General features: G+C 41.7%; 1 protein-coding gene across 2 annotated transcripts in view; it reads left to right on the forward strand.

The window, feature by feature from the left end:
- The window catches only part of LOC149570800 (plant/protein), a 162085-nt gene that overhangs the window by 50617 nt on the left and 96673 nt on the right, over positions 1–14795 (forward strand). For both annotated transcript variants that reach the window (XM_089812366.1, XM_089812367.1), the window contains exons 3-4: positions 13489–13546; positions 14101–14194. In XM_089812366.1, coding sequence (XP_089668492.1) covers positions 13489–13546; positions 14101–14194 — 152 coding nt within the window. The remainder of the gene's footprint in view (positions 1–13488; positions 13547–14100; positions 14195–14795) is intronic.

Raw genomic sequence — 14795 nt, forward strand, 5'->3', positions numbered from 1 at the left:
TTTGGCTTCGACCCGTACCCGTACCGGAAACACGTTCCCGTCCCCTAAAACGTCCCTGTCCCGGAAACTCCGTGGAGCATAGGTATTATATAAATATATATTATTTAATATATGAAAATTTATAAGAATGTTATTTAAAGTTTTGATATTGGAAATTTACAATAATCTAAGAAATAATATTTAAAGATTTATTATTAGAGATCAATCTAGTTTCTTATGTGATAAGCATTTGATTAATAGCTAAGTGCCAGTATAGGGACATCACTTATCTCTATAAGTATAGAGTTTGGGGTCGTCTTTATATAAATGGCTAAGTTGAGATTGATGGAATCTCGTAGTGCCAGTGTGTGAGGTTTGTTCCCTTGTATAAATTGCTTATAGTGCCAGTGCGAGAAGTCACTACAACCCACATATAAATAGCTAGATGAGAACAATAACTCATAGTCCCAGTGGAAGAGGTTAGAGAAACCCTCATATAATGACTTATAGTGCTAGTGTGAGAGATCAATACAACCCTTGTATATATTGCTAGATGAGAATTAGATAATGGACAGAACATTCTGATGATGTCAACATATGCATATGTGAACCTTAAGGGGCGCACTCTAGAGAAGATAGTCATATAGCTAAGGGTTAGAAAACCCGGTCTGGAGACATCTTTAATGTTGGGGTTAAGATAGAGGGTAGAATAGTATAGTTAAGATTTGTTATTATTATGATTCTAGCAATTATTTTGTAGGTGTTTACTAACCCTAGTAGTGGGGACATTACAAATTTGACACAACCCCATAGCACTCCAGTAGTTTTTGCTAGAGCTACAAGGAAGGGGCAGAATAAGATGTAGACGATTTTGATGATGTACTTGTATATACTTGTAGTTTCATAAAGACAATTTACTATTTTTAGTTTGCTTTAGAGTTCAAACTATCAAGCAATGGTTGCCAACCATCAACATTACACACAAGGATATCATTTTGTATCCTATGTGCATTTAAATTTATCTAGACACAACTTGTTTGTTTTGTTTACGCATTTACTGACTCATTAGATGCATCTCATTGAAATTTGCAAAAAAAATGCATTTTTAATTAAATTTAAGCAAATTTTTAAGTACACGTTTTTTTTGGTGATAAGTTACTAGTTAATCTCCGATATTTTGCTGATTTTTTGGGCCCTTGGCGATAAGTTGCTGATAACAATTATTTCAACTATTGTTATAGGTTTCTAGTCTGTTTGAAGTTGAAAAATTCTACACTCCAATTTCCATGGAGAAATCGTTGACACAAATCCACAACAAGGTTTTCCCCATTTTCTAATTATGGGGGTTGAAACCTGGTGCTCATTCTTGTATTTTGAAACCTATGTCATTCATCATTAAAGGTCCACTTGCATAATCTTGGCTTTCTGATTGATTGAGTTGGATTTCACTTCAAAGAAACCATTTGCTAGTGATTTGACTTTGATCCCTTTGCCTCAAAATCCTTCCACCAGTCGATGACCTGCCTATCAGTAGCTACACCTTTTGGCCATTTTGGGCAAATAGTTCTTTCTTCTGGTTGATCCTTGCAAGGATCTAGAGTTTAAGGAGGAATAATAATTACTTTGTTATTGGGCATTTTAATGGAAGCAATCTTCCTCAATTACCTCTCCTCATTCCCAAATTCCATTTTTCAAAATGTTCTAAGCCTAACTTGGCACTTATTACCTTTGTCTCCATTAATCTGTTGCCTAGGGTTCTCTAATTGCCTCCGCATGCTATCTTGCTCTAGTTGTGATGAGGAGATAACAAGAACAAAGCCTATAATAGGCTCAATATTGGATGGAAAGAAGAAATAAATAAAAAAAACTACAGGGAAACACCAAATATGAACAACACCTTACAGGTTACATGTGTTCATTCATGGCAAGCACATAGGGATGCTGCCTTACCAAACACATGTTTCTTCAAACTGTAGCCCATTCTTGCAAATGGCCATGAAGAAAGTAATATACATTCCTCCTACCTGCTCTCCACCACACTCAGGCCACTTCACATGGTGATTATGCGAGCAAGAGGCATTTTTGCCCAAATAAACTTCCAGAGATTGTAGTGTGATTCTGGCTTCCTGCAACAATAACTTCTACAAAAAGAAAACAATGCTACTACTACTATTTTATTCAGAAAACAACAGATATGATATGCATCCCTAATCGATTTGCAGTGTGAATAAAATAAAACCAAAACCCAAGTAGCAAGAAAGCACTACAATTTTATTTATTTCATCTGTTCATCTCAGTCCTTCACAAGAGAAGAAAAATCTCAAATCATACTCTCCCAAAAGATTTTGGAGAGGATTTATAAACGAAGCCAAACAGTTAAGAACTGGTTTTGGCAACCACCAGACCTGTAAAGGTTTGTTTAAACCTTTACTAAAGTTATAACAAAATATTAATTAAACCCTAAAATTAAACATCAATCCGAATGCAATTCAAACCCTAAAATTTAATAATAACAAAAAAAATTTAAACGCCATCACAATTGCAAACCAAAAATTTATTCCTGTGCCCAACACTTGCTCTTGCAGCATACTCTCGGGGATGAATTTTGTCTCAAGTCCTCTTGGAGACCAACTGTTGTATATCCCCACCTTGCCTTAGAATTTCTGTTTCTGGCAACCAAGTAGCTTCAGAATCATTGATGGCAAGCAAATAGGGATGCTGGCTTACCAAACACATGTTTCTTCAAACTGTAGCCCATTCCTGCAAATGGCCATGAAGAAAGTAATATACATTCCTCCTACCCGCTCTCCACCACACTCAGGCCACTTCACATGGTGATTATGCGAGCAAGAGGTATTTTTGCCCAAATAAACTTCCAGAGATTCTGGTGTGATTCTGGCTTCTTGCAACAATAACTTCTACAAAAAGAAAACAATGCTACTACTACTATTTTATTCAGAAAACAACAGATATGATATGCATCCCTAATCGATTTGCAGTGTGAATAAAATAAAACCAAAACCCAAGTAGCAAGAAAGCACTACAATTTTATTTATTTCATCTGTTCAACTCAGTCCTTCTTCACAAGAGAAGAAAAATCTCAAATCATACTCTCCCAAAAGATGTCGGAGAGGATTTATAAACGAAGCCAAACAGTTAAGAACTGGTTTTGGCAACCACTAGACCCGTAAAGGTTTGTTTAAACCTTTACTAAAGTTATAACAAAATATTAATTAAACCCTAAAATTAAACACCACCCCGAATGCAATTCAAACCCTAAAATTTAATAATAACAAAAAAACATTTAAACACCATCACAATTGCAAACCAAAAATTTATTCCTGTGCCCAGCACTTGCTCCTGCAGCAAGTTACCAAGTGAGGATTGTCACACCCCCACCCCCCCTCTTTCTCCTTGATTTTTAAAACAAGAATTACCTCCAAAATCTGCTGCATATCTTTTCCTTGTGTCATATACCGTTGACCTGTGTCTCCCTCCATTATGAAATTGAGCATGGTATTAATCACTATAAACAAAGATTAAGTACTGAGAGCTCATTATAGCATCTAAATCCTTATAAGCATCATTCATATCTAAATCAATACGCCCTAATATTTTAATTTTTTCATCCAAGGCATATTGCTTATATTCAAACATATTAGGAGTTCATTGGAAATGCTGGGAAACAACAATATCAAGGATGGTCATCCTTTTATTGTGAGAACATGGAAGGATTTCTGGTTCATGCTATCCATCAGTCCACCTTGGTGTTTGGTCATCCTACTCAACCAAAGGCCAAGAGCATGGAAAGGATTTATGGTCTACTTCACTTCCTGGTCCACATGTATGGTAGGACTTTTTTTGCATCCATCTAGAGCTGGCCTACTTGATATGATACATGAAGGATTTTTGGTCATTCAACTCTTGTGAACTTGAAAGGTTGTGTTTACCGTACAAGTAAAGAAATCAACACATACAGATAATAATAGCAGAATAGCAGAATTATATTTGCAATAGTAGATGAATGATGATTTACAATGATCCCGGACGGGATATAAATACTACCGCCGAACTTTCCCGAAGGAGTTCGTCGGCCACCATTATTCTATCCGCTACAAACTATTTACCGCCGGACCGTCGGCTACAGAAACACCGCCGGACCGTCGGCTACAAAAACACTGCCGGAGCCATCCAGTCGGCTAACACCATCCCCCCCAAAAAAAACAGTCGTCTCCTGACAACTCACAAAATTAGGAGACAACTTACAGACTACAGAAAATCTAGAGAGAAGGGGGCGTCCTAGAAGTGTGGTGCTGGCGACGTAACTCATACACCTGTTCTGTCCTGATGCGGAGATCTGTCTGGATCTGAGAGTTGACTTTGACGGCCTCCTTTAGAAGAAGTGCCGCGTCCATGGCCTGCGTCCTGGCTAACTGCATCTCGTGTTCAGCCGCATCCTTATCTCGAACCGTTGCCTCTGTACTTTGCTTAACCAAGTCCTTCTCCTGCACCGCGGCTGCCAAATCTGCCAGTGCTGCGCGCTCAGTGGCCCATGCTGCCTGCTGGTCGGCCAAGTCGGTGGTTAGTTTCTGTCTAGCCTCAGTCTCAGCTGCCAATGATTGCTCTGCTGCAACCCTGTTCGCCTCCGCACGCTGACGACCATAGTAAACATCTTTGTACAGTCCCACAACCTCATGTGCCAGCTTCATCATAGGAGTGTCAATGGGTCCCAATTCCGGCTCTGTGGCCCAATCGGCCAGCATCTCAGCTGTCTCCGTTGCCGGCCAGCCCCTGTCTATAAAGCAAGTCTCGAATCGCCGAGGACAAATCCCACGGATATATGCTCTGATCAAGTGCCACTCCCTCCGCCGAGTCAGGGCTTGAATTGCCACATCGTGGCCCTTCTTCAATGCAGATTTCATAGTCCTGAGGTAATCCCGGCACCTGTCCTCGTCTGACCCATAGTCCTCCTTGGCGAAGGCCTCCAATGACCATTCTGCATCACTGTTTCCGTCCTCGTCAGCGGGAGCCATGCCCACATCCGGTGCTGCCGTCTGTGTTGTTGGCGCAACCACGGCATGTGGCATTCCCTCCTGAATCTGAGGCTGGGGTTCCGCTGGCCATGTTTCTGAACGCCTAGGAGATTGAATGGAGGGACCCCGCTTTGTCGGAGTGAGTCGGAACTGCTGCCTCAGAAACCCACTAGCTCTATCCATCACCTCCGGTTGGTCGACCCGCGCAAGCTCCATGTTCATCTCCGGTACTGGCTGTGCTGACTCGGCCTCTGCTAAAAAAGATGATGAAACGGTGACCACTGCATCACAATCAATGACCTCCAACTGAACCTGCGGCTCAGACTGTGGTAGTGGTGATTGTGCGACAGTGACATCCGCTGGTGTAACTGGAATCACCTCCGCTACAGCCGTCGGTAGGGGCTCGGCAATTATCCGTGGAACGACATCCGTTACTGCGTGTGGAACCATCTCCGCCACTGTCCGTGGGACATCTGCCTCTGCTGGAGGAGTCATAAGAACCGGGGCATGGTGCTGACCAAAGGTCGGAATGACCGTCGAAGAGGTAGTCAAGTGTGCTGAAGTTGACAGCTGAGGCGGGGTAAAGAATGTGGGCCCACTACCTGCTGTCTCACCGTCAACTTCAGCCGATGTGCTCTCCTCTTCTTCCACAGATTCAGCCCCGTCACTCATCGAAGTGCCCTCCCTTCCGCTATCTGTCTCTCCAGGAGGGGCCAATTCGCGGAGTACTTTCTTGTGGCCAGCTGCTGACCCTCCTATATCTAGGTGTCGCCAGTAGAATATGGGAGGCTCCCCGTCTGCCAACTTGCCCCGTGGAGGAGCCTCAAAGCCATCCATTGGGATCTGGTGAGCTGCTGCCTCTAGAAACAACCCGATGGCATGGTGCGGCATGAAAAATGTTCGGTGTTGGAGCGTCATGAATTCTTCCATCCTGTCGGCAAGCACTGAGGCCCAATCATATAGCACTCCTTGCATGATCCCATTCATAAACACAATCTGCGGCAATGCGATATCTGAAGCTCGGGTGGCACCTGTCAACCTGCTCTTGATGATGTCCATGATACAACGCCAATGACCCTCTCGAATAAAGTCCCTGCAAAGCCCTCTGCACCTTGTCCCCTGGACTGCTGCCTCCCTCTCTATGGGTGTAAGGTCCCTGCATACTAGAGCTATCCAATGCTCCTTCCGTTCCTGTGACAGTTTGTGATTCTTTATTTCCACTTTCTTCCCGCCAGGGCCAGGAATGCCGAAGACCCTGGTGAAATCTCTTAGTTTAAAGGACACCGTCATTCGCTGCTTTTTGTACAAGAATGTACTTGTTCTGCTCTGGACACTATATGTCTATCATGGTGCGCAATACTGATTCGAACATCCGAATGGAAAAGATGGGAAGCTGAATAGCCCAATGTACTTGTGCCCGTATCAAAATCTGTTTAATCTGGTCTGCCTTCGGGGTCTCCTGCCACCACTTCCGGCATTTGCTTCCACTAAGACTCTCAAACTGGACGGTGAGATAAGTGAGTTCTTCCTTGGTCTTCTGTTTCTTGCTACTGGAACCAGAGGGGCCTGCAACTCGAATTCCCGACGCCAAAACTCTTGAATGCTTCTCCATATTTGCTACCGACTCTTCCACGGCTTCCGCTTGCCCGCTGACTCCATGCAGAAAAATGGTTTATTCCTCCTATTGCATGCGAGCTGAACCAATGAAGTGTTAGCTAAATAACCATCCGTGCAGTACCATCCGTGGAAGGGAAAAAACGAGCCGCGGAAAAGCTTCACACCACGCACCGGCTATTTAAATTTCCCACGGAGAAACTGAGATGGAGGAGGTTGAAGTTTCTTAACCCGCGGCCCCTGTGGTGGAGACGTGATGGCTTGAGAGCCCGCGGGACTTTATCTTCTTCTCTCACGGACCATTAGTTTCAATTCCTCTCTCTTCCTTCATGATCAAATTTTCGCTGACCGCCACTACCCACTCATAAACTTCTGTGCACTTTTGTAAGAAGAACTGAATGAGACAACCCCCTCAATTGAAGACGCCCTTATCTGCTTGTGTGAAACTAGAGCTTGACAAAAACCAATTTCCAACAGTGCGTCAAAGAATTTCCATACCCTGTTTCATGGCTCTGAATTTACCGTTGGCTTGGAGATCGCTTGTTTGCTGCATTTGCTTAAAAATTTCCAAAGCTGAACCCTGCAAATCTGACAATGATTGCGTCCCCTGAGACAACATTTGCTTCAGGCGTTTCTTCAGCGGAAGCTTTTCCGTCTTCTCAAACGCCCGTGGAGCTTTATTTCTTCGCGTGACAGGCGGGAATACTCGCCACTATACTCTGGTGGCGTGATTGTTACCAGAGTCCTGCGAGCAATATCTTTCGTGCAGTGGTGTCAGGCCCCATGTGTCCTCCTGCGGGACCCTCATGTGCTTCTTTTAAAACCTGCGGTATCTCTTCTTCCAACACACACCGTCGAAGAATATGATCCGGCCCCATTTTGTAGAGCAACCCATTGATTAATTGAAATGTACGACTCCTGATTATCAACTTGCACCTATCATTTGGTGACATCCCCGTGGGAAACTGTCCTGTTGAGAGGTATTCACCAATATTCCTGTTTGTTAATTATGTACAACAGGGCCTAGTGATCAACATAAAACACAAACGGTGTAGCAAGCAAATAATGGCGGAATTTTTGCATAGCATAAACCATTCCCAAAGCTTCTATTTTAGTCGTGCTATAGTTCTGCTCGACCTTTGATAGCAATCGGCTGGCAAAGTATATTGGATGATCCAATCTGTGATTACCAGTCTGTGCCAGGGTTGCGCCGATCGCATAATTGGAGGCATCCACATGAACATGAAATTCTTTATTCCAATCCGGATATGCCAGGATGGGTGCCGTAGCCAGTCGTACCTTTAGCCCTTCAAATGCCTCATCCTGCTCTTTCTCCCATCTAAATGCTTCTTCCTTGCACGTTAGCTTATCTAACGGCTGGGACACCTTGGCAAAATTTTTAATAAATCTCCGATAATAACCTATATGTTCGAGAAAAGATTTTACCTCCGTGACATTAGTAGATGGTTGCATTTCTAGAATGACTCTCACCTTGTCGGGATTCGTCTTTAATCCTTCCTTACAGACAATGTGTCCGAGCAGTCTGCCGTGTGGAACCATGAATTGACACTTCTTGGGGTTCAATGCTAGCCGGGCCCTGCGACATCTCTCCATACACTCACCAAGTGCTGCCAGGTGTCCGTCCTTTGTGCTAAATATTGACCAATCATCCAAGAAGGCCTTGAAATTTCCCACAGACATCTTGTCGAAGATATGCAGTATAATCCGCTGGAATGTGGCCGGTGCATTACACAACCCAAAAGGCATCTGATTGTACGCGTAGACCCCATCTTCAACAACAAACGTCGTCTTCAACTTATCTTCCTCCGCTATAGAAATCTAATTATATCCGGAGAACCCGTCCATAAAAGAGTAGATTTCATGTCCCGCGACCTCCTCCAGAATGCTATCTGTGAATGGAATCGAAAAAGGATCTTTGATTGTTACTGCATTCAGGCATCTGAAATCAACGCATATCCAGATCTAAATAGTATCCTTCTTCAAGGAAATGACTATTGGTGACACCCATTCGCTGGTCTGTACCTTGAAGATAATGCCAGTGTCCAGCATCCGGTTGATTTCCTCCGTAACGCGTGCGGCATAGTTCTTATTCATCCTGTAGGGTCGCTTTCGTACAGGTACAGCTCTGTCCACCAGCGGAATGCGGTGCATACACAATTCCGGCGGTACTCCTTTGAGGTCCTTGTATGTCCATGCAAACACATCCTTGTAGTCCATAAATATCTTGAATGCCGCAGCCTTCAGTACTGGATCCCAATTATCTCCGACTAGTATGTTCTTCGGCTCTGCCTCGTCCCCCAAATTCATTTTTTGCAGTGGAGCTTCGTTGTACTTAATTGTCTATCCTTTACTGAATGCATGGGCGGGTGTAACATCGAACGGTGTCTCCCCCTCCTTTACTTCAGTAAACTCCTTTGGATATTCGTTCTCAATTGACAAAACATTACAGCTGTGAAATAATTCATAGTCCCCCATTTGCCAGTGATAGAGACCATTGATGGAATCCAAGTCGTCATCCGTTGTTCCTCCGTCCAATCGGAGGACACCCTCCTGATCCGGTTCCATCCGTCGTCTACCTTCATCGTCCTCTCCGTCAGAATTTGATGACAGAGCCTCTTCCCCTACCATTTGGGTATGCAGATCAATGACGAATCGGCGGCCTTTACTTTCCAGGGATAAAGTGTTCTTCCTGTTGTGTCGAGCTCTTGCTTCGATAAGCCACCCGCGGCCCAGGATGGCATCATATCCTTTCTTTTTTAATGGAATCACCACAAAATCCATGAGAAACGGCTGGGTGCCAATGGTTATCGACTGTGCCATGAGGATACCTAGTGGTTTAATTCCATGTTGATCGGCGGTTAGTAGCTGAAACCTTGGAGGCCACAATGTCGGTTGTCCAAGTTTCCTCCAAGTTTCTTTTGGCAATACATTTACGCCGGACCCTCCGTCCACTATGGTGTCTGTGAGAACATGTCCAAGTATCCCCATCTCGACAACTGCAGGGTGCCGTCCGGATGTCAGCGCCAACAACATCTGATCTTCTCCTCCGGCAACAATTTCCTTTTCTTTCCGTCGACTCAATTCTCCCGGTAACTTTCCCTTCTGCAGGCTCGATTCCCCTGCCATATTTGAGAGAGCAGAATGAAGTTGGGGCATGTTGAGAAGCAAATCACTTACCTTTACTTGCACCTCCGTTTGCAAAATTTGTCGTACTATGTTTTGTTCTGCGGAATTTCTTGCTGAAGTGGTTGCGGTGTCTGGAGGAGTTACTGCTTGAGATACTTTTCCAACCTTCGCCCGTGCTGCTGCAAATTTCTCCTTTTCTTTGGCGGGGTCCGGGTATTCTTTTGCTTGTTGCCGCGTAATTGCCAGAACTTCTTCCTCCTCGGCTCCAACAGTGATCAAGTTCACTCCGGATTTTGGACATTTTGAGTCATCGTGATCGCCGGGTCCACACCATCGGCACAATAGTTGAGGTGTATTTGCTGTTGGACATTCCCACGCAAAATGTCCCCACAAGTTACATGCTCTGCGCTGAATAATTGGTCGTCTGTTTGCATCATACTGAATCTGGCTTCTGCTTGTATTGGTATTATTATTGTTGTTATTTTGTCCACGCCGATTATTCCTGTAGCCTCCAGATGTAGCGCCGACGGCATTTGTGTTTCCGTTACTACTTGACGGGGAGGCCTCCTGTGTGAGAAGCACCTGCGGAGATCCTCTTGTTTTCATGTTAAAGGGGCAGTCCTTTGTCGAATGTCCCATGATCTGATAGATGTCACAGAATTGGTTCTTCGGACACGATCCTTTAGTATGACCGTCGGTCTTACATTCCGTGCACCACAATTCATTACCTTTTGGCTTTTTTTGCATATTTTTAAACTCCTTCATCATTCGAACCATATCCTTCTGTAAGGCACGAACCTTTTTGTTACTACCTTCATCGTCGCTGCTATCATCCTCAGCAGATTCATCATCATCATCATCAGAGGAGCTGGTTTTCTTCTTCTTTGTCTTCTGCGCACTTTCAAGGTCGAGTGCTCTGTTGTAAGCATCGGCATATGATGACGGTGGCACAATTTTCGTTTTCCTCCGCAATTTCGAGCGTAGGCCGTCCACAAACCACCTTTTCTGCAATCCGTCCACTGGCTTGCTTTCCATTTTGTTTATTAAGTCTTTCAATCTCCTGGTGTAGACACGAACAGTTTCGTGCTTCCCTTGTTTGGTATTGAAAATTTCCGCTACAATTTCATTATCATCCCGCAAGAGTTTAAATTCCGCCAAGAACTCCTTTTTAATGTTATCCCATGTATCCAGCTTCTGCGGATCCATATCCGAAAACCAATCAATCGCAACACCTCGTAGGGTTGCCGGAAATTGCCTGGCCCATTCGTCGGCATCTGTGATTCCATTTGCCCGCCAGATCGTCTCACATGTCTTACAATGTCGGAGGGGGTCGGCTGTACCATCGCCTTCAAATTTTGGTAATTTTTCTTTGGGTTCCGCCATAACTCTGGAGGTCTGCACTCCTACAGTGGTCGGCACTCCCAATCCGGTAGTCGGCACTCCCACACCGGCAGTCTGAACTCCCACACCGACAGTCTGTACTCCCACACCGGCGGACTGGTCTCCCACACTGGAGGTGTCGACAGTTGCAAACCTTGGTGAAGACGAAGGATCCTCCGAAATTGTTTCCCGTGGAAGTCTATCCTGGACGAAGAGGTCACTCCATGCTCGTGCTCCGTCGGCACTGCGAGCCATGCGAGTTGATGCTCTCCCGTTTGAATTTTCTTCCCTCGGCGAACACAAATTCAAGAACTCCTCCCGTGCTTCTTCCACGAATTCCACCCGCTACCGAGTCTCCTTCAACAATTCCTCCGCACTTCGGTTTCCGTCGGCAATCCTCTGAAATCTTCGTCGGCGTTCGGCTTGCTATGCTAGAATTAAATTCTGTTGCGCAATACGGATTCCATCTTTTCCCTTCGCCTTATTCCGATCCTTGTTAAGCTGATTTGGCATTAATCTTCATTCCTCCCACCTTCCAGATTCATAAGGCAACGACGCCAAATGTTTACCGTACAAGTAAAGAAATCAACACATACAGATAATAATAGCAGAATAGCAGAATTATATTCGCAATAGTAGATGAATGATGATTTACAATGATCCCGGACGGGATATAAATACTATCACCGAACTTTCTTGAAGGAGTCCGTTGGCCACCATTATTCTATCCGCTACAAACTATTTACCGCCGGACTGTCGGCTACAGAAACACCGCCGGACCGTCGGCTACAAAAACACTGCCGGAGCCATCCAGTCGGCTAACAGGTTGGTCGTCCTTCTTGTTTGCAAGACATCTGTATAAATTAAAAATAGATTGTTAAAGGAATTTTCTATATTAATTATGAATACTCTTGTTGAAATGCAATAGATTCTTGAATAATCTTGTAACTTTCTAGAATTACATATATAAAAATATGGTTGACAATAATATAGTGGTCCACTTCATTTTTATAAATAATCCCAATCAGTCCATTGCCGATTTATATCTTCCATGTTGGAGGTTCTTAATCTCTTTAAATTGAAGTGAAGCATCGATTCAGTGGATTGCTACTTTTAATATTAATTTGTCACCAAGGAAAATTACCACCCATGCTTATTAAAGGATTTCTTGTCATTCGACTCTTGTGAACTTGAAAGGTTGGTCGTCCTTCCTGTCTGCAAGACATCTCTATAAATTCAAAATAGATTGTTAAAGGAATTTTCTATATTAATTATGAATACCTCTTGTTGAAATGCAATAGATCCTTGAATAATCTTATAACTTTCTAGAATTATATATATATATACATATATACATATATATATATACATATATACATATATATATATACATATATACATATATATATATATATATACATATATATATATATGTATATATATACATATATATATATACATATATATATATATATGTATATATGTATATATGTATATGTATATATGTATATATGTATATATATATATATATATATATGTATGGTTGACAATAATATAGTGGTCCACTTCATTCTTATACGTAATCCCAATCACTCCATTGCCGATTTATATCTTCCATGTTGGGGGGTCTTAATCTCTTTAAATTGAAGTGAAGCATTCTTCCAATGGATTGCTACGTTTAATATTTATTTTTCACCAAAGGAAATTACCACCCATGCTTATTAATCAGTTTTTTCTTCATTATAATGCTGGAACCTCATAATATATTGGCGTTCAATGCTGCAATTTGGATGTTGTTACTCTGGTTCACAGTGGGTGTTTGATATAATACCTTGAATAGAGGCAAAAAACTCAAAGCATGTGAGAGTAGACTTGTCATCTCTTAGCTTACAATCAACAAAGTTGTTTTGCTGCTCAAATTTTGTTTCTTCTGTTCTCTAAATCCTTCGTCTCTCATTAGCCAATTACACTCCTTGATAAGCATCATATATATTGTTAGTCCACTGGAGATTACTTGTGAATGAATATATTGTTTTCTTTATGATTTAAACCTTCTAGAAATGAGATTGTAGGTTGTATTGAGTTATACGACAACTTGCTAGTTCTTGTGGGAAAAATTATAAACCTAGAGTTTTTATCAAACAATAGGTATTCAAGCGACGAGTTTGTTCCAAATGAACTCTAATCCATAGTTAATAAGTGTGTTAGTTAAAAAAGCATGAAAGATATATAAAATGAAATGCTATATAATTAGAAATCTTGAGTTTGTGTGATTCCATTTTTTAATTTCACACTATTGGTTTATGCTTTTTAATATTTGTATGGATACTGACAGGAACCAGTGGCTATCACTACTGAGATACAAGAGGAGCTTCTTTTAAAGATGGGCATTGGTATGGATATTAAAATGTGCAACTAATGGAGGCATCAATTGGAGGAATCTAGTAATCTTTCAGTTTTTTTTCTTTTGGCATGTTTTGTAGAGTCAAGTCTACCCAATTCATCTATGTAAGCATACAGATTCACAGAATCTGTTTCTGGTCTTTAAGGGTGGATACTGAAGATGTCAACCTTGAAAATATTCTATTCTTCTTTTGCTGTAAATTTTTTGATTCTCTGTATGAGTATAACCTGTTCTCGTGTCTTTTGTTCCCTATTAAAGCAAGCTAACATATGTTGAGATTGGATTTTTTTCCCAAATTCGACAAACATAAGAAATCTAGGTTTTTTGGCATCTTTGCCATTCCCCAATTTACAATCCATTTGTCTGAGTTAAAAGATTCTAATTAAAAAAAATATTGAGTCTCGATGTGACATATCCAGGCACTTGAATTCTATTGAATGAATTACAATATCCATGGTACTATTCCATTGCAACGTAAATTCCTCATAAATAAATTATTTTGATGCTGTGCATTACAGTTATCACTTATACTTGTTTTTGCAGATCCACAATTTGGTATTTCTTGCTTGGGGAAGGTTAACACCATTTACGAGAATGACCGTGAATTAATGCTCCAGTTCTATGACTTCGTTGCAAAGTGAGTTCTAAATATTTTTCTATGTTCAATTTTAGTGCATTCTTTTGGGCTTATCATGTATTTTCTGTAGATTGATCTTCTTGAAAGCTAGACAATATGAGGATTGCTTCAATTCTCCGAGTTGTTGCATAGTGAGTTTTAAAGTGTTTTTTTTGTTTTGTTCAATTATGCAGTACTTGCTTTTGGGCTTATGATGTATTATCAGTAGATTGAGGTACTTGAATGTTAGACCATTATATAATTTAATCTTAATCTCAGTTTCCTGATGAATTTTACATAAACCAAAATAAATTACACATTAGACAACCATAGATATGATCTGAAAGAACTTTCGAGTAAAGTGCGAATGTTTTTGTTCTCAGAGTTTTCCAGATATCTAAATTGAATTCAGAAAGCATTCTTCCTTTCACCCTAAACACAATTTCACAAAATGAGTTTGGTTGAGAGAGAAGAGTGCACATACTCATCTTTCAGCTTGGTTACTGAAGAAAAAATAGCCAACAAGCCATAATGATTGTGCAGTGGTTCAAAACATGGTCTTTATTTTATTTGTCAATCAGATAAATTTTAGTACGAACTTGCATAGGTATCCAAAGATTTT

Source organism: Cupressus sempervirens, chromosome 2 (assembly GCF_028749045.1).
Source record: "Cupressus sempervirens isolate cs-2001-9-10 chromosome 2, ASM2874904v1, whole genome shotgun sequence".
Classification (NCBI taxonomy): Eukaryota; Viridiplantae; Streptophyta; class Pinopsida; order Cupressales; family Cupressaceae; genus Cupressus; species Cupressus sempervirens.